This window comes from Camellia sinensis, chromosome 14 (assembly GCF_055761805.1).
Source record: "Camellia sinensis isolate YWXY chromosome 14, ASM5576180v1, whole genome shotgun sequence".
NCBI classification, from domain to species: domain Eukaryota; kingdom Viridiplantae; phylum Streptophyta; class Magnoliopsida; order Ericales; family Theaceae; genus Camellia; species Camellia sinensis.
In genome coordinates this window covers 75532734-75552261 of record NC_138974.1, presented here as the reverse complement: position 1 = coordinate 75552261, position 19528 = coordinate 75532734, and the positions used below count along the sequence as shown (strand labels likewise).

Here is a 19528-nt window from a genome sequence, read left to right as displayed (position 1 = left end):
TAAAAGCTACAATACGTGATCGAGCTAACGTAATGTACATTTTCACCTTTTATTTATTATGCGAAAAATGTAAGATTCAACAAGTTAGAGCTCGACGTCAAAGCCCAGTGGACCAGTTCCATTTTTTACCACACGACAAATAATGAATGAAAGAGTACCCATCAGTTTAGCCACATGGTGCAACGGTTAAATATTGGTGATAAGCCAATTCTTGTCTTTACACTTCTCCAACACAGAAACCCTAATATTTTCTTCCACAAACAAACATCAGGAACTGCACAATAACCACTTTCACAGCAGTTGACACCTAAAACAAAGTCCTGAGAATGAGTTTCCACTTTTTTCCATTGGCTAATGGAAATTTCAGAAAAACACAAAAAGATCAGCAAATAATAGTGGCAAAGAAGATTTTGAAAATTGTCTCCCACAATTCTTGTATTATTTTACAAGCTATAACACAAAACCACACCCTCAGAATCTGATTGAAATTAAGCATGTTAGGACTCAGGAGTGAAAAGGGTATATCTTGATCTGCCTACTCATTTCCTTGGCGTTCGGTATCAACTACAAGCATTGGTCAGTAATCAACCACACAAAACCTTATGTTCTGAATTGTTTACTTGCATGCCATTTTCATTCTTTTTTTCCTTTTTTCTTTTTTTGTATTTTTAATTATTATTTTTTTATTAGGTCTTCATATGTTTACTTCATTAGCCAGAGTCAAAAACCCTAGCTTTAGACTGTACAAAAAACAAATCCAATCCAACAAGTTAAACAGATATGTCCGAATGAGCCTGATTGTCGCTTCTGCTCCCATCATCAGATCCTTCTCTCTCCAACCTCTTGCGCTTGCACCAACATAAATATTGAGGGATCGGCCCTTCTTCTCCAATCACCCACGCATGCTCTGCAACGGCCCCTAATGTCATCCTCTCTCTTGGATCTGCGTAAACAATGTTTCAAAACAAAAATGAACCTACTGACAGAAAAAGAAAAGGAGAAAAGTAAAAAGTGTGAAGTGGAGAAAATAGTTTCAAACTCTTGAAAGTACAACACTCAGACAAATCTAGTGCATGAACTGCTTGCACTTTCATGGGTTTGAAATTATTTTCCCTTCAATTTTTTTTGATATTTTCTAAAAAGAAAAACCCAACAATACCGGATGTAATAGAAGAAACTGACCTTTGCAGAGTAACCCCTCTATTAAGTTCTTCAGTAAGGGGTTCATATGATCAGGAAGAGATAAAGGGTTGTTAACAATCTGGGAAATGCAAGAGTACCCATATTTAGGCCGAAAGTTCAAGCATTACAAACGAAAATAATAATAATAATAAATAAATAAATAAATAATTAAACAATAACTAATGTGGCAATTCAAGCAATCCACAATACCTTGTCATATGTATCCTGCAGAGTGTCACCAAGAAATGGGTATTTAGCGAATAGCATACAGTACAATGTAACTCCCACGGCCCACGTGTCAGCTGCTTTGCCACCGTATGTTAGACCTGTTAATCAGATAAAAATCAATGAGTGAGTGGTAGATATATATCATCCACCTTGTGATTTTAGTTTTACAAAAAATATATTCTCGACATGGGCAGGGAGCTCTAACCTAAACAGCACTCTGGTGCAGTAAAAACAGGAGTTCCAGGAGAGCGGCGAAGCTCATCGTTATCATCCTACAAATGAAAGCAACTCAATCCCAGTATAAGGCAGCCAGGAAGAATAATAATAATATTGCATTGCACTTCCTAGCGGTTGCAGCGGAAAAATAATACAAAGAAATGGGTGCTTTCACATAGAACAAAAATACATACATAGAATCACAACAAAAATACATCTTGATCTATGAGCAGCAATCAAGAAACTATTACACATAGCAAATCACTCACAAGCCTGATGTCTTCTCACAGTTTTCTTGCTGCATTTTGGCATAAAATTTATGAGCTTGAAAAAATGATCAAGCATGTCTCACCTATCCTTACAAGCTGATTAGAGCTGAGCTTGAAATATCAAGTTTATTTTCAGCTCTAATCCTTATTCCAGATTTCAAAAAGAAGAAACCATGACCAACAGAAGCTAATAAAAAGGTTTATCCTGTGAAGGGATGAAAAGAAAGCGCGAACAAAATGACAGTTTCATTTTTCAAAATTCCTGCATATCATTACTTGAATTGAAAACAACATATTTACACAATTATTCTGATCAAATCAGGGTTGAAGCAAAGCTCAATACCTCAAAAACCTGGCTGACGCTGAAATCGCCAATCTTCACTGTGCTGCCAGCAGTGACCAAAAGATTATCAGGTTTAATATCCCCATGTACAATGTTCTGTTGAGCAAGAAACAAAAATCCACATAACCTTTGTTAACACAAGAAGGGGCAAAAACGGGCAAACTACAACCGATATTCATGTAAAACAGACCACAAGACGTAATAGGAGAAGTATCGAGCATTTTCTGGTGTTCAAGTGTACATTTTAAAATGTGAATTAATATCATGTATATGAAATGATAAAGTGCAATCAAATCCATCTTAGTATTTGCAAAACATGTCAACATAAATAAAATTTATGCAATACGTATATATATAAGTTTGGTTCTCAGGTTGGTAACCAAGAACCAGCCCAATCCTATTAGGTTGATGATTTTAAGACCCAAAACCGAACATTGGAAACACTGAATCAACCCAACCCAACCTATAAAGGTCAGGTTGGTTTGGTTCTCCGGTTCTCTGGGTATTTTTGTGCATCCCTATTCCTATAAATGATCGCACAACAAAACCCCTAATATGTTTTAATAGAAATTATTATTAAAAAAAGGGGGACAAGTTGGTCTCATACATGAGAGTGAAGATACATCAACCCTGAAACTATATCCCGCAAGTACTTTCGTGCTTGGTCTTCTCCTAGGCCACCTTGTAGACCAGAACCCTCACAGACCCATTTGCCTTCCACATATTCCAGAACTGAGCAAACACAAGTGTCCACCATCAAACTCAGCAACTTTCACATTCTTCAAAAATTACAAACATAGTGCAAGACAAAGATCACTTGTAGACACAAACATGACGGGAATGGGAGGGAGAGAGAGAGATGAATAATAAAAAGCAGCAAAGAATACCCATGTAGAAGTGGTCTGTGGTAGGATCGTCGATCACCTCAATGAGATTAACTATATTGGGATGTTCCAACATTTTCATAATTAAAACCTGCAAAGCACAAGAATTAACACAATTATCCTAGAACTAAATACCATCAACCATGAAACGGAAGAACCAACAAAAGTACCATCAACCAAAAAGATGAAATGAAAGAAACATCAACCAAAAACCCAAAAATCAAAAGTAAAATGAAGTAGAACTTAATACATGAAACGAAAGAACCATTGACCAAAAACCCAAAAATCAGAAGCACACCAAAACTGCCTATGTAATTTACTAAAAACCAACAAAGGAGTAACCAAGTTTGAACCATATTGGCAGCAAGAAAAATAAGTCTTCATACCAAACGATTAGATGCCATTACCCTATATCACAACTGTGGTAATAAAATTGTAAGAGCTTATTCTAAAAAGCTAATGAATGTATCCCAATGTTTTTATCAAATGAACAAATCCCAAACATATCCCGCATATTTCAGTAATATTCAGAGCCAATGTTCTTTCCAAACCTCCCAAATATTTTGAATAATTCCTGTATATTTTAAATTTCCCAAATTAGTTAGAATAATAATTACATAAAGAATAATTTTTAAGTTTTTTGATAAACATTGCTTTTTATTAATCAAAAAAATTATATAATTGTTTTCCAAACTATAAACAATATTTTCCAGAATAACTCCTTTTTAAATCTTGAATTTGTTTGTGTGATCACAACACAACCAGATGCAGCACCGACATGGCCTAACTAATCCACCAAATCTATAATTGATGGAGAAAAGGAACCCTTCAAATATAGTAGCTATTATAAGCTGCTGCATCTTCTCAGCATTAAGGGGTTGTTTGGAATGATCTAAATAAGTATACTTTTTGACTTTTTTATGAAATATGAGTTGGGTTTGGGTTTGGGTTTGGGTTGGGTTTGAAGTGATGTGTTAGAGAGGTGATGTGACTTAAATAAGATGATACGACTTAAATAAGATAGTGACTTTTTGACTTTATCCAAACATGCCAAACCAAGCCTAAGTGTCCATATCCAACTGATATGTAAATCAATAAATAGTGGATTTTCCATGAAATTTCACTTATAACCATCCATGTCAACAATGGTTTAACAAAATAAATAACACAAGACATTAGAGAATACCTCACGCAGAACATCAGTCATAGCAGTCTCGCAAGGTGCTACTCGCAGTTTCAATAGATGGGACTTGTGAAAGGCCTGCAAAGTTAAAATCGGACAGATACATCATTTATGAAACTATTTGGCATTAAATTTCAATTTCATAATGCTCTGAAATTATAAAATTTGACAGATACAATTACTTTTGAAACTATTTGACATTAAATTTGAATTTCATAATGGCACCAAACAAACAAATTCTGTTTTCTAACTAAAATTAATCAATCCTAAGCCAAAACCAAATAAATAAATGACCACGATCAGCTCGAACTATGCACTACAGGCTACAGGGGTCACTGGGAATATCTAGAAACGAGAATAATGCCTCGTTTGGCATGCAAGAGTTTTAGCCTAAAAGCCAAAAAGTTATTAAAAAAATCCAAAAAGTCAAAAATTTCATTTTCTCTTTACTTTTTGCACATTTTTTCGTAAAAAACCAAAAAATCATTTCAAACATACTAGTTTTTTTTTACCTCATATGTTAGCCAAACAGCCAAAAAATTACTAAAATAACTTGTTCCCAAAAGAGGCCTAAGTCAGTCCAACCATCCCATTCATCCTATCAATGTAACTTAGGTTCATACATTCTTCACAACTTCAGCACAAGAGAAAGAATGATAATATGCCTTTATGCTTATGTATTAGACAACTTAACTACATATGCCCTCATAGAGAAAAAGCATATCCAATAAAAGTAAGAGATTTTTTTCCTCGGGCACAATGAAGTAGAAGTAGTTTCATATGATGAGCTAGAACAAAAAGTATATTCCACAATACAAAAGTCCCTACATGATGAAAACAATACCTTAATTGCATAATGCTTCCCATCAACACTGCTTCGGTACAGAACCTGTTGCATTAACAAGGCCATAAGACTGAAGAACAACTTCCTGTCGCAAGGAAAAAATTGCAGAATGTTATCAGGATGTAAGCTTACCACTTTTCCATAGCTACCAGAGCCAATCTTGCATTCACGAACATATTCATTAACCATCTTGTTTCCGTCTTCATCCTAAATATGGAACCAAAATTGAATAATAATTCTCCAAGCCAGATACAACAACTTACAATTTTACATTATGGCATTCCCAGACATAAGGTTATATTACATCCTTTTCTTAACCAACAAACATTTGAGTGGAAATGTGCACACAAAAGATAACAACTCGTAATATGGTGGCTTATGGCCAAACTAGCATGCACAAATACAGATAGGCTCTAGCTGCAATTGGCCAACCTTAGAAAATACTTTTCATCTTTGTTAAACAAAAAAGCTAGAGGCATCACATGAAGGATGGAAGAATTTAAATCTCAACAATCAAGTAGCATCTCCATAATGTAGAGCGAAAGCTAACGATCAAGTAGCATCTCTCTCTTTCCCCTCGAGATTACACTCGCCATCTTATCACCTTATAACGAACTTACACGTTACACATGGGTAGGTTTATCTACTTTCCATTCTAGTGTCTCACAAAATACACCCTCTCTCTTTCTAGCCATCTATTTCACAAAGTTTGTCTATCTCTCGTTCATTATAATTACAAACTCTCTCCCTCTCTACTCTCTCGTCTATCCATCTCTCTCCCTCCCTCCCTCCAATGAACTCCTCCCCCTCTGTTCTCTCTCACCCCCGCTTTTCCCCTCTGTTCTCTCCTCCCCCTCTGTTCCCCTCTTCAATCTTCCAACCTAAAAACCATGATGGTGGCAATACAGATTGATTGTGGCAAAGCAATGGCTGTGGCACTTATCCATGGCGGTGGTGGGGGTGGGTAGCATTGATGAAATGGTGACGGTGGTGCTGCACACAATGAGCCTCCTCCCTCTCTCTTCCATTCTCTTTTCTCCACTCTTTGTTTCTCTCTTGGATCAGTATACATGCTTGAATCTGTTTGTTTCAATTCACAAGTTTGAATGTTTGTTTGTGAGCTTGAGTTGTATGCAAGTTTGAATATGAGATTTTTTTGAATCACAAAAAGGACAGATTGAGAGCATCTCCAATGCACTAGGCACATAATACTTGTTAGTTAAAATGCCTAGTGTGATTCACTTTTTTCAATTCCAACGCACTAGGCATATGATTAGGCATTTTGGCTCAACTCATATTCACTAGCTACATGTAGCTAGCCTTCAACGCTAGGCAAAATGTATTCAATCATTAGGATCATTTCCCTCCATCTTTGTTGTTGACGTGGCATTCTATAAAATTAATAGTATTTGGATTAATAGCTAAAATAAAGAGCATGGTTGGAGTAAAAACATAAAACAGTTGATAGGCAAAATAAAATATATACTTTATAGTAATATTTAAATAGGTAAAATGCCTACTACCATTGGAGATGCTCTGAGTTGTGCTTGTATCATCGACAGAATTGAACAACAAAGCCAATTGTTTGACTTGGGAAATTGTGAAAAGCAGCCCAGTGCAATAGATTGCATCCTTAAAATAATTTGAACCCAAAAGCATCTCATGGACAAATTTTACTAGGTGGCATAGGTCTTCAATGCTTATACAACCTTGAGTCCATGACAACTTATACCAAAACAAATATATACATTCAAGGAAACAAATTGCCGAACTGAGCAGAAAAAGTTTCGAATAAGAACAATAGAAGCTAAAATACAAATCCACTAATTACCTCTGAGCGAATAAGTCTGTGGGTTTCCTTAACAGGAAATTCTCTACAAATCAATCCATGTTGAGTTCTGTACATGATAATCTCTTCAGAACGTTTCGTTGGGCTTCGCATCTCGGCATCATCTCCATTTCCAGTATCAGTTACATCACCATTATAAGAACAATCATCCTCATCTTCAATCTCTTCATTCAACAGCAACTCCTGTGATGCATGATTGCCCATGTGTGCATTACGCTTTGCTAATCTCTTGGGCTTTCTTGTGAATGCAAATCCAAAACATCCACAGCAACCCATTTGGGTCACTCTCGTAAATGAATAGCTTTTAAACATTAAAAACTTCAGTTTTGAAGAGAGAAATTATATTTCACAGCAACAAATGACAAACTCAATCCCAAAACCTGAACAAAACAATATAACTTGCATTCACATCAACTGCAAATACAAAAATCCTTCTCCTCTCAATGCAATTTATGACAGAAAATAAATTCCAAGAAACAAATCACATCAAATCAAACTTGAAAAATAGAACAATAGGTAATCTGGGTTTTCAAAATGTAAACAAACCAAATTCAGTTATCTAGTAGATGCTAACCTAGTTTATGAAGGTCTCTGGGCCCGAGCCCTAATGGGCTTCTCTATTCCAATGGATGCCATTCAGAAAAATGAAAGAAACAGTTGATCAAATTGATTCCGTTACGATTCAAAGCAGACATCTCAAGAACTCCAGTTTATAACAAAGAATGCAGGCCCCAAACCACACCACCCACCACCAATGCCTTGACCTTTTCCACCATTAAAATAAACAAATAAAGAAAACCCAAATTAGTGACAAACAAACCCAATAATAAATATTGCAAAAAAAATCAGAAAATGACAAATTGCATTTAGAACATTCAGACAACACAACAGCACATCACGGGTGAAAATGAAATATTGAAATTGAGCCTATCCATGACGACACACACACACACATAATCAATCAATCAATACATCGTCTACCCACCTTTTATTCAATGACGAATGCCTTAGAAAACCATAGCTCCGGCTCATCGAACAATTAATTAAAAATCGAAGCTTTTTCCATGAAAGAACCAAACCCAAATCAAATAAATATAACAGAACAATTGGGGGATCACCAAAACCCTAGATTTGGGTCTGGTAGTATATGATGATGCCAATGCTTGAATTGAGGCTAGGTTGAGGAGAGAGAGAAACCCTACAGGCTATGGGGGGTTGGGGGCGAGAATTTCGGTGGAATTGTGAGGGTTTTAGGGTGGGTTTGTCGGCATGTGATTGAGGGAGGGAATCAAATGCGGAGTGATTTGATTAAGAAATTGTTCGGAATCGATGTGTGTGTAGATCGCTGCAGTGGATGTACAAAGTTCGTGTGTGTGGATGGAGACGACAATGGAGGCAAATCGCGTCCGAAGAAGCAGCACCAGAGAATATGGCCTCCGGTCCTATTTTTTGAGAACTTGAAATATATATATGGGAAAATTGCATAAAATGCAATATACGTTTCAAAAAAAAAAAACAAAAATCAAAAAACAAACTAATTGCAAAATAGCGGAATAAAAAATAAAATATAAGGGAAATTCCACACACCTGCTTACCTTTATGTTTGTGTACAAATTTAATGGTTTTTTTTTATTATAATTTTATCTTAAAATAAAATTATTAAAGTGTCCTTATCTTCTTCACCATAGCCCTAATCTCTTTGTGGGTTTTTCCTCTTTATTCTAACATTTTCCTTTGAATTTCTATCTGGGTATTTCAATTTCAGTCTATCTCTCGTTTTTTTGCCCAAATTCGACCCGATTTGCTTTTAGGTTTTCATTGTTTAGCTTATGCTCTTTGCTTGTTCAACCTTTTCTTCTCACCCTGTTTGTTGTTGGAGCTTTGACTTGTCTATTTTCTGAGCTCTTTTTATCTTTATTCCTTCACTTTCCTTTCCATTCGTTCATCAATTTTCCCAATTTATCTTTCCTTTGATTTCCATTTATGTTTTTTTTTAACAATTTCTCTAATTTGTAACTGGGTTTTCTTTTAGTTGCGTAAAGTTTCTTCTCTCTCTCTGAGTTCACCCTTAATCCTAAATGCTAATTATTACTTCTTGTTGTTCTTTGTTGGCAGGGATTGAATGACAGTTACAAATAGGTGTTGGTTTAGGATTTCAATGTTAAACAGAGAGATATTTTTGGCAAAAAAGGTTGTGCATTGAGTAAAATCACAAAATTTAAAATTAGTTGGTATGTGTATTGAGAAAGGATGTGGAATGAGATGTTTTGGTGTGTGAAAATAGAATTACCCAAAAAATAATTGTAAGTTAAAAAGAAAAATACAAAACACAATAAAAATTACAAGTTTGTCCCTTTTCATTTTTTACCCTAACCTTCTCTTCCTCTCTCCTCACCCTCTTTCCTTCCCTCTTTCCACAATTTGTAAACCTAATCACGTGTCAAACAATCTTTCTAATTGACAACTCATTTCCTATTACCTCCAACCACTCCTCTAATTTCTACCATTTTTTTTCTTTATCTTTTATTTATTTCCCTTCATCTACAAATCTTAAGTTTTCTATTACCTCTCACACATCGCTAATAGTGTCTCTTCCAACTTCTCCAATCATCGCAAGCCCCTCCCTATAAATGATGAAGCTATTTTATCTCCACATATAGTGACAACGAATTGCCACAAAAGCAAGAGAGAGAGAGAAAGGCACATTACAAATTGTAAAAAATAGATCACAACGAGCACTCACATTTGCGACTTCTTTATTGCCTCTTTTCTATATATATGTTTTAGGGTTTTTAAGGTGGTTGCGGATGGTGACGATTGATGATGTTTTGCAAAAGAAGAGAAGATAAAGAAATGATAAAAAAAAATCAAGGATGTGGCTGTGAATGGGCAAAGATAGTTCAAGATAATTGGGAGTGGTTATGGCAATGGAGAAGGTTTTAAGTATAGAGATAAGAAAGGGAATTAAAGGAGGTCGTGAAGGATAAGAGAGGGTGAGGAATGACATAGGTAAGATTGGAGGCCACTAGGAATGAGAAGGGAATGGTGGTCGGTAGTAGGGAATAAGTTTCCCTCCATACTTCTCTTGTAAGTCTTAATTTGGACCTGCACCAATGATTCAAACCGTCTCTTTCATAAGTTTCGTAATAAAGCTCATCCATGCAAAAAATAAATTCATTGAAAAATTATAAATTTAAGAAAAAATGGCATTTTGTTTTATAAAATGAATGATAAATGCAATTGTAAATTTAAACAATTCATTTTATAAAATAAAATATTTTTTGTTCCTGTATTTATAAATTTTCAATAAAACTCATTTTTTTGCATGAATGACCTTTATTACGAAACTTACGAGATAGACGGTTTGGATCATTGGTGCATGTCTGAATTAGGGTCAACAAGTTAGGTGTGGAGAGATGAATGTATGGAAAGGGAGTAATTATGGCTTGGTTTGGGAAATGGGTTGGTTTTTTTGGTTATTTTAGCGTGGGGTTAAAAAGTTTAGTTTGGGATGGGCTTTTGGCTTTTTTGACTTTTTTGTAAGAGAAAGAATGTAATGATTATGGGTTGAATGTGATGTTTTGTTTTATTGAGTTAAAAAACTTATTTTGTTTTTGTGGCTATTTTAGCTCCAAATCCACCCAAACCCACTTCCCAAACAACGCCTATATAATGTTTTGTATTATTTTTTTTTAAACTTGCCATGTATTGTGTAGTTACTTTTTGTTTCACAAAATTTTTGCAATTACTAGTTTACTCTTATTTAAATTTGTTTGTAATTTCTCCTAAATATTTCGTCATTTTATCATTTTTATTTTATTTTACTACAAAATTCACTTTTAATTGTTAAATTAGTTAGTGTAAGATTGGATTTAACTAATATTTTAAGTTCAGTTACTTTTAAATTAAAATTAAAATTTGCAATCAAATGGGTGAGGCTTTTGGGCCTTGTGGGACTTGTTTCAACCATATATATTGTTCATTTTATCGAGTTTTATGGATAGATAAAAAAATTAGAATGATATGATAATTATAACTATATAATTTTATTATATTTATTTTATTCAAAAAATAAAAAATAATTATAATTATTAAATTAAATTAAATTTTAAAAGTTTCATAAATAATCTATAAATAAAATTTAATAAAATAAATAATTTCAATTATCAAAATAAGTTCCTACGAGATTTAAAAACAACTTCCAATGTGGGTCAAAGAAAAACTTTAGAGCATCTCCAACACAGGAGCCAAAAGGGGAGAATTAGGCATTTTGCCTATTGAAGCTGGATTTCAAAGCTCCAACGCGCTCTGCAATTGAGGAGACATTTTGCCAATTCTCATTTTGGCTCTTCACAGGTAGCCAACGTCTATTGCTAGGCAAAACACTTTTCTCGCCATTGTGTTGGCCTCCATCGTTGCTTGTTCCATCTCTGTTCTAGCCCATTGATCACAGGTATGACTCTCTTTCTCTTTCTCTTTCTCCACATCCCTGTTCTTCCCCATCATCTATCTGTAATCGTTTTCCATATACCGAACCACCTCCTGCACTCCGAAACCCTCTCTCAAACCCATTCTCGTTCTACAAAACCCTCTCTCAAACCCCTTCCCCCATGTGGGAATCCCCTCCAAAACTCTTCCCCTTTCTATGAAACTTTATCGCAAACCTTTTTCTACCTTGCTATGTTAAATTTGTGCAAAGGAATACATGATTTAGGGCATTTCATTTGCAAAAATTGGGTTTGTGTACTGAAATTGTTCACTGGGAAATTGTTCACTGCAAAGAAATTGTGTACTGAAATTGTTCCAGTGGTTGCTAGGTCATACTGCAAATTGCTGGTTTTAATTGTTGCTAAGGAAGAAAAGGATGTTATTGCTATATATGTAATTATTGGTTTTAATTGTTCCATGAAATTGTTCCATTAAACTTTGTTGCATTTGTAATTGTTTATGGGTACACACATTTTCAGATTATAGAAACTGAAACATAGAAATTTGCAATGATCATTAATGGAGATCAATTTCATAGCCTTTGCAAAATTTTGGTTTTTCTTTCTAGTATACCGGTAGTAGAAATATTGTTAAAATTCTGTGGGGATATATTTTCAGAATACCAACACGTGGCATAGTGACGCCGACGTGTCAGCCGAGGTGCCACGTGCCTTGGTAGTTAAGCCGAGGTAATCTCGGAGAAGCTGAGGTCATCTCCGAAGATATCGGAATCCGGGATAAAGGGGTAAGAGTCCTAAGGCAAAGAGGGGACTTAACCAAGATAAGGATAAAGCTCTTAGGGAGTTTATCTTTATCTCTTGAAGAGTCCAGAGTAAACAGTAAATTGGAGTTCATAGAAGTCATACTTCTAGTGGGACTTGGATTGAGTATATTATAAAAGAGAGGCACCCCCGTGGGTCTAAGGTATGTAATTTATACTTTGAGTATTCAGTTTAGTACTTGATTATCTTTGAGAGATATACTGACTTGATCGTTGGAGTGCCCCCGGGTGGAAGAACCACCGCCGGAGCTTTTTCTTTCTGTTTCAGGTTGCTTAAGCCATCTATTCTGCTTGTGCTCTCCAGCTGATCACTAGACGGGCAGCGTGGTCAGATTTTTACCCACACAATTTGGCGCCGTCTGTGGGAACGAAGGGAGAATAGATGGCCAGTAACGGACAGCAAAATATTGGGGATGACGCTCCCACTGGGAGCGGCAGCCCAATTGATCTTGACATCGAAGGAGATAACCACAATGCAGAAGCCCGTGACCAGGGTCACAGAGAGAACGACGTCATCCCAGAAGACGACACGTCAAAAAGAGCAAACCAAGGAAAATACTACAATGAAGATAACCTACAGGTATGGAGGGACAGGTGCCTACGGAGGGATGAGGAAGTAAAAGAACTAGCAAACAAGTTGGCGGACCTCCAGTCAGTCGTCAACTTCATGATGCAGAATAATGTTATGCAGCCACCATACCCGCTGCAAGATACGCCGATGCCGGCAAACAACACTCAGAAGGAGGTAAGAAAAACAATCCCCGAAGTCCCTCAGCATACCAGAAGCGGAAGGCATTCTCACCGGCCTTCCAGGGAAGTCGGACGGGAAAAGCCGAGGCAAGAAGAGTCCCGAAGGACACACCACATGAAGAATCCAGACCCCAAAGAACATCAACATGTTCAGGGGCAAGTACTCCATTTTGACACATCCCATGAAGAAAGATCCAAACGACCCCACCACGAGGCCGAAAGCAGTGTACCAAAAAGACTAAAATCCAAAGACAGCCGAGCTCCAGGAAGGAGCAAAGAAGACTTAAGGGACTACCTCAAGAGGAGGCAGCAGAATGCAGAAGCCGAGGTAAACTCCCCAGTGAAACTGAAGACAGCCTTCTCGGTGGAACTGGACAAATTCGAACCGCCCAAAAGATTCAGTATGCCGAGATTTCAAATCTATGATGGTAAGTCAGATCCAAACTTTCATGTTGGGCTATACCTGAATTCAATGGCGTTATATAGCGGAAACGAGCCATTGCTCTGTAAAGTATTCCCCTCATCCTTTGGGGAAATTGCATCTGATTGGTTCCATAAGTTACCAAAAGGAAGCATAAAGACATGGGAAGGCTTGGCCGAGATGTTTGTGGCCAGATTCGTGACCAACAAGCTACAACCCCTGAGGGTTGATGCTTTGATGGCTCTACGAATCACCAAGGAAGAAGGCCTCAAGGCCTATGCGAAGAGGTACTACGAGGTGTTCAACCGAATACCCGAATGCAATCAGGAAGTAGCAGTCGTATCCTTTAAGAACAGCCTGAAAGATGACTGCCCTCTACGGAAGTCTTTGGCAAAAACATTGCCAAAAAGCATGGAAGAACTCATGGCAAGAATTGAGAAATACGCCAGGGCCGAGGAAGATACATCGAGAAACAAAGAGGTGAAACAAGAAAAGGGAAACGGCTCGCCCAAGCGAGGCCGAGTCAACAATGGGCCGACCAAACAAGAAATAGAATTAAGAAATAAACAGGCGGTAACCACAGTATTCCGGATCCCAATCCATAAAATCTTGGATCGGATTCGAAATCAACCTTATTTCAGAGCTCCAGCAAGAGCACCAGGGGAATTCATGGGAAGGAACGTTGGTAGACGTTGTGCCTACCACAATGAAGAAGGGCATCCAACTCAAGGTTGCAGAGCCTTAAAAGCACACTTGGAAGACTTAGTAAGACAAGGCCTTCTGAGGGACCTGGTCGATGAGGCCAGAACAAGGGAAGAACAGGCAAGGTTGCCTCAAGCACCAGCGGCACCCCCTCCCCCAGCACAGCTACCACAAGCAGGAGAACCGAGGGTGGTTAATGTGATCCACTCAAGGGTCAACGAAAACGAAGTCAGAGGAGAAACCCAGAGGGTAAGACATTTACAGCATATCTATCAAGTCGGGGAAAAGAGACATCGGCCAGAAGAATGCCAAGGGCCAATGATAGCCTTTACTGAAGTCGACCTAGAACTGGTCCAACATCCGCATAATGATGCCTTGGTAGTATCCCTCCAGGTTGGGGAGTGCCAAGTTAAACGCATCCTAATAGATCAAGGCAGCTCCTGTGACATCATGTATGTCAGATGTTACAAAGAGCTAGGCCTTCACCCCGATGACCTAGAACAATCAAGCGGCCCGATGGTCGGCTTTAACGGAACGCCGACATGGCCACTAGGTGCAACAAGCTTAGAAGTACAAGCCGGCACTAAGAAGATCAGGACGGAATTCCTGGTAATTGACACACCCTCACCATACAACATCATACTGGGAAGGCCGTGGTTGCATGCAATGGGGGCAGTTCCCTCGACGTTGCATCAACTACTCCGGTTCCCAACAGAGCATGGGATTGAAGAAGTCAGAGGGGATCAACTACAAGCCAAAAATTGCTCCATGGCAGCAATAAAGTCCACCTGTAATATACGGGAGCCAAAGAAAGCAGAAGTTGAAGATGAGGACATGGAAGTCCTTGAAGACGTCGGGAAAGAACCAGCCGAGAAAAGCGAAGAGGCGCTAAAGAAAATCCTCGTCCAGGAGGGCGACGAAGAACGATTTTTTCTTCTCGGCTCAGGCTTAGCCAGAGAAGAAGAAAAGGAACTGGAAGATTTTTTAAGGGCAAACATAGAGGCGTTCGCCTGGACACCTTATGAAATGCCTGGCATTGACCCCGAGGTCACTTGCCACAGTCTGAATGTCGACAGATCGGCAAAACCTGTGATTCAACGAGCCAGAAGGCCGACGTTAGTGCACGTCGAAGCAGTCGAAGAAGAGGTAGACAGACTCCTTGAAGCCAGGGCCATCCGAGAAGTCCAATACCCAACGTGGCTGTCCAACACAGTAGTAGTAAAAAAGAAGAATGGCAAGTGGAGGGTTTGTGTAGATTTCACCAGCCTCAACAAAGCCTGCCCGAAAGACAGCTTTCCTCTGCCCAAAATCGACCAACTGGTAGACGCCACCTCAGGACATGAAAGAATGAGTTTTTTAGATGCATACAGAGGGTACCACCATATTGCTATGTACCCTCCAGATGAGGAGAAGATTGCGTTCATCACCCCGAAAGGCCTGTACTGTTACAGGGTAATGCCTTTTGGGCTGAAAAACGCAGGAGCAACCTATCAGAGGTTAGTGACAAAGATGTTTAAACACTTGATTGGCAAAACGGTAGAAGTTTACATCGATGATATGGTCGTAAAGACCAAGGAATCAAAAGGTCATCTTGCCGACCTAAAAGAGGTCTTTGACATACTCAAAAGACATCGGCTCCGACTCAACGCCTCAAAGTGCGCCTTCGGAGTTGGGTCAGGTAAATTCCTAGGATATCTGGTAACAAGAAAGGGCATTGAAGCCAGCCCAGACCAAATCAAGGCCATCATGGAACTACAGAGTCCAACATCGGCAAAGCAAGTTCAAGTACTCACTGGAAGGGCCGCAGCCCTAAACCGATTCATCAGCAGAAGCTCAGACAAGTGCAGACCCTTCTTTAACCTGGTGAAAAAAGCCACAGACTTCCTATGGACGGAAGAATGTGAAGCTGCCTTAGTCGACCTAAAAAAGTACTTGACCACAACCCCGGTCCTTTCTAACCCAATCCCAGGGGAGGAATTTTTTTTATACTTAGCAGTCTCTGCACACGCAGTCAGTGCAGTGCTAATCCGAGAGGAAAAAGGAGAGCAGAAGGCTGTCTATTATGTAAGCAAGACCCTGGCTAACGCAGAAACAAGGTACCTACCACTGGAAAAATTAATGCTAGCCTTGGTAATGGCCTCAAAGAAATTGAGCCATTACTTTCAGGCACACAAGATTGTGGTCCTAACAGAGCACCCACTGAAGTCCTTATTACATCAAGGAGACCTAACAGGAAGGATAGCAAAATGGGCAGTAATACTAGGCCAGTTTGACCTAGAATTTAGGCCAAGAACAGCAATAAAGGGCCAAGTTTTGGCCGACTTCGTCGCAGAACTCACACCGGAAGCCATCACACCTCGGGCTCCGTCGAGCCAAGATGAGCATCGGCCCGACAAGGAAAAAGAATTCCAGTCAAAGACAAAAAAGCAAGAGAAAGAAAAGCTCAGACCATGCAGCATCTACATCGGCGATTCATTCAGACTATTCGTCGATGGAAGTTCAAACCGCCAGGGAGCAGGAGCAGGAGTACTGCTGATATCTCCAGATGGAGAAATTGTAGAACAGTCCATCCGTCTGGGGTTCAAAGCCTCCAATAATGAAGCAGAATATGAAGCATTAATCGCAGGGCTAAAGCTAGCACCAGCGGCAGAGGCAGACGAGGTAATTGTTTTTTGTGATTCACAATTGATTGTTAACCAGTCAACAGGAGAATTTGCAGCCAGAGACGAAAGAATGTCGGCATATGCAAAGGAAGTCATCCGACTGGCAGCCCTATTCCAAAACTACAGATTACTCCAAGTAAGCCGAGATGACAACACCCATGCCGACGCGTTAGCCAACTTGGCCAGCTCAATTCAAACTGGAAAAACAAGGACAATCATGATCGAATACATGTCGGCCCCGAGCATAGATAAACAGAGCACCGAACAAGAAGCAATGTGCGTGGGCTTTGGACCAAGCTGGATGGATGCAATCATCGCATTCCTAAAAGAGGGGAAGCTGCCAGAAGACCATAAAGAAGCACATAAAATTAGGCTGAAATCGGCCAGATTCAGTCTAACAACGGAAGGCCATCTCTACAGGAGGTCCTTCACTGGACCACTTTTAAGGTGCGTACATCCTTTGCAGGTTGAAGATTTCCTTTACGAGATTCATGAAGGAATTTGTGGAAGCCATGCAGGGGGCAGATCGTTAGCCCATAGGGCCATTACCCAGGGGTATTGGTGGCCCTACATGCAAAAGGATGCCGAAGCTTATGTAAAGAAGTGTGAACAATGTCAAAAGTTTGCACCTTTGATACATCAGCCAGCCGCCGACCTAAACCCAGTATCCAGCCCTTGGCCGTTTGCCCAATGGGGCATGGATCTGGTTGGACAACTTCCCCAGGCAACTGGGCAGAGAAAATACTTGCTGGTAGCAACAGACTACTTTACAAAATGGATAGAGGCAGAACCTCTTGCCAAAATCCGAGATGTGGACGTCAAGAATTTTATTTGGAGAAACATAATCACCAGATTTGGGATTCCAAGGGCAATTGTTGCCGACAACGGGACACAGTTCGACAGCAAACTCATCAAAAACTTTTGTGCAAAATTCAAGATCAAGAATTATTTCTCAACACCAAGTTTTCCTCAAAGCAATGGGCAAGCAGAAGCATCCAACAAAGTAATCCTGGATGGAATAAAGAAGAGGCTGCAGGCAGCAAAAGGAAAGTGGGTGGACGAACTGCCCAACGTACTTTGGGCATATCGGACTACGCCGAGAAGGTCAACAGGAGAATCCCCCTTTGCCATGGCCTATGGCACAGAAGCAGTCATCCCATTGGAGATCGGCATCCCAGGGATCAGAACCCAAGGAGTAGAGAATGGCACCAATGACATTCTGTTAGCCCGAGACCTGGATTTATTGGAAGAACGAAGAGAAAAAGCTGCGATTCAGCTCGCAGTATACCAGCAACAGCTTGCCAAAGCTTACAACAAGAAGGTTAATCCAAGAGATTTTCAAGTTGGCGACCTAGTCCTAAGAAAAGTCGTCGGGAACAAAAAGGATCCCAGGGAGGGCAAACTTGGCCCAAACTGGGAAGGACCCTACAGAGTTACTTCAGTATTAGGCAATGGAGCATATCGGCTTGAGGACAATGAGGGCAACGCATTGCCCAGACCTTGGAATACTTGTAATTTGAAATTTTTCTATCATTAGATAAACATCATTGTTTGGCCGATATTATCAATAAAGTCTTTTCAGAATCCTTTCAACATGTTCGATTGATAAAGTTATGCATGGATGTTTTCGAAGACATATCAAACTCAGGCAAAGATAAGCCGATGTTATTCCTTAATCCACTTGTTGAAATTTGTAGCAATTTACAAGTTGGAATTAAGCTGATTCCTTATCTTCACTTGTTGAAATTTGTAGCAATTTACAAGTTGAAGTTAAGCCGATGTTATTCCTTAATCCACTTGTTGAAATTTGTAGCAATTTACAAGTTGGAATTAAGCTGATTCCTTATCTTCACTTGTTGAAATTTGTAGCAATTTACAAGTTGAAGTTAAGCCGATGTTATTCCTTAATCCACTTGTTGAAATTTGTAGCAATTTACAAGTTGGAATTAAGCCGATTCCTTATCTTCACTTGTTGAAATTTGTAGCAATTTACAAGTTGAAGTTAAGCCGATGTTATTCCTTAATCCACTTGTTGAAATTTGTAGCAATTTACAAGTTGGAATTAAGCTGATTCCTTATCTTCACTTGTTGAAATTTGTAGCAATTTACAAGTTGAAGTTAAGCCGATGTTATTCCTTAATCCACTTGTTGAAATTTGTAGCAATTTACAAGTTGGAATTAAGCTGATTCCTTATCTTCACTTGTTGAAATTTGTAGCAATTTACAGGTTGAAGTTAAGCCGATGTTATTCCTTAATCCACTTGTTGAAATTTGTAGCAATTTACAAGTTGGAATTAAGCTGATTCCTTATCTTCACTTGTTGAAATTTGTAGCAATTTACAAGTTGAAGTTAAGCCGATGTTATTCCTTAATCCACTTGTTGAAATTTGTAGCAATTTACAAGTTGGAATTAAGCTGATTCCTTATCTTCCCTTGTTGAAATTTGTAGCAATTTACAAGACGAAGATAAGCCGAGGTTATTGCTTAAGTTCTCATAGCAATATATGGGTTGTTTACACCCAAGGGAAGATGCTTAACACTTGTTGAAATTTGTAGCAATTTACAAGTCTATGTTAAGCCGACATATGACCACCCGCTGAGGTACACAGAAAGTTACAGGTTAAAATAAAGGCTAAGTATATTGTTCGTTACTTGTTGAAATTTGTAGCAATTTACAAGTAGGTCAAACTGAGATTATCATTTAGTACTCAACTGAGAAGAAGCT

General features: G+C 38.7%; 1 protein-coding gene across 1 annotated transcript; it reads right to left on the bottom strand.

The window, feature by feature from the left end:
• Nucleotides 1-390: 390 nt before the first annotated feature.
• On the bottom strand, nucleotides 391-8836 carry LOC114263736 (serine/threonine-protein kinase GRIK2). Its single transcript, XM_028204334.2, has 13 exons — nucleotides 7984-8836; nucleotides 7573-7762; nucleotides 6981-7378; nucleotides 5282-5356; nucleotides 5150-5194; nucleotides 4309-4383; nucleotides 3126-3213; nucleotides 2846-2970; nucleotides 2239-2334; nucleotides 1616-1682; nucleotides 1393-1508; nucleotides 1183-1261; nucleotides 391-943 (listed from the first exon to the last, which is right to left on the bottom strand). Exons 3-13 carry the CDS (start codon nucleotides 7308-7310, stop codon nucleotides 771-773), a joined length of 1269 nt encoding a protein of 422 aa, XP_028060135.1. The 5' UTR covers nucleotides 7311-7378; nucleotides 7573-7762; nucleotides 7984-8836; the 3' UTR covers nucleotides 391-770.
• Nucleotides 8837-19528: the final 10692 nt, after the last annotated feature.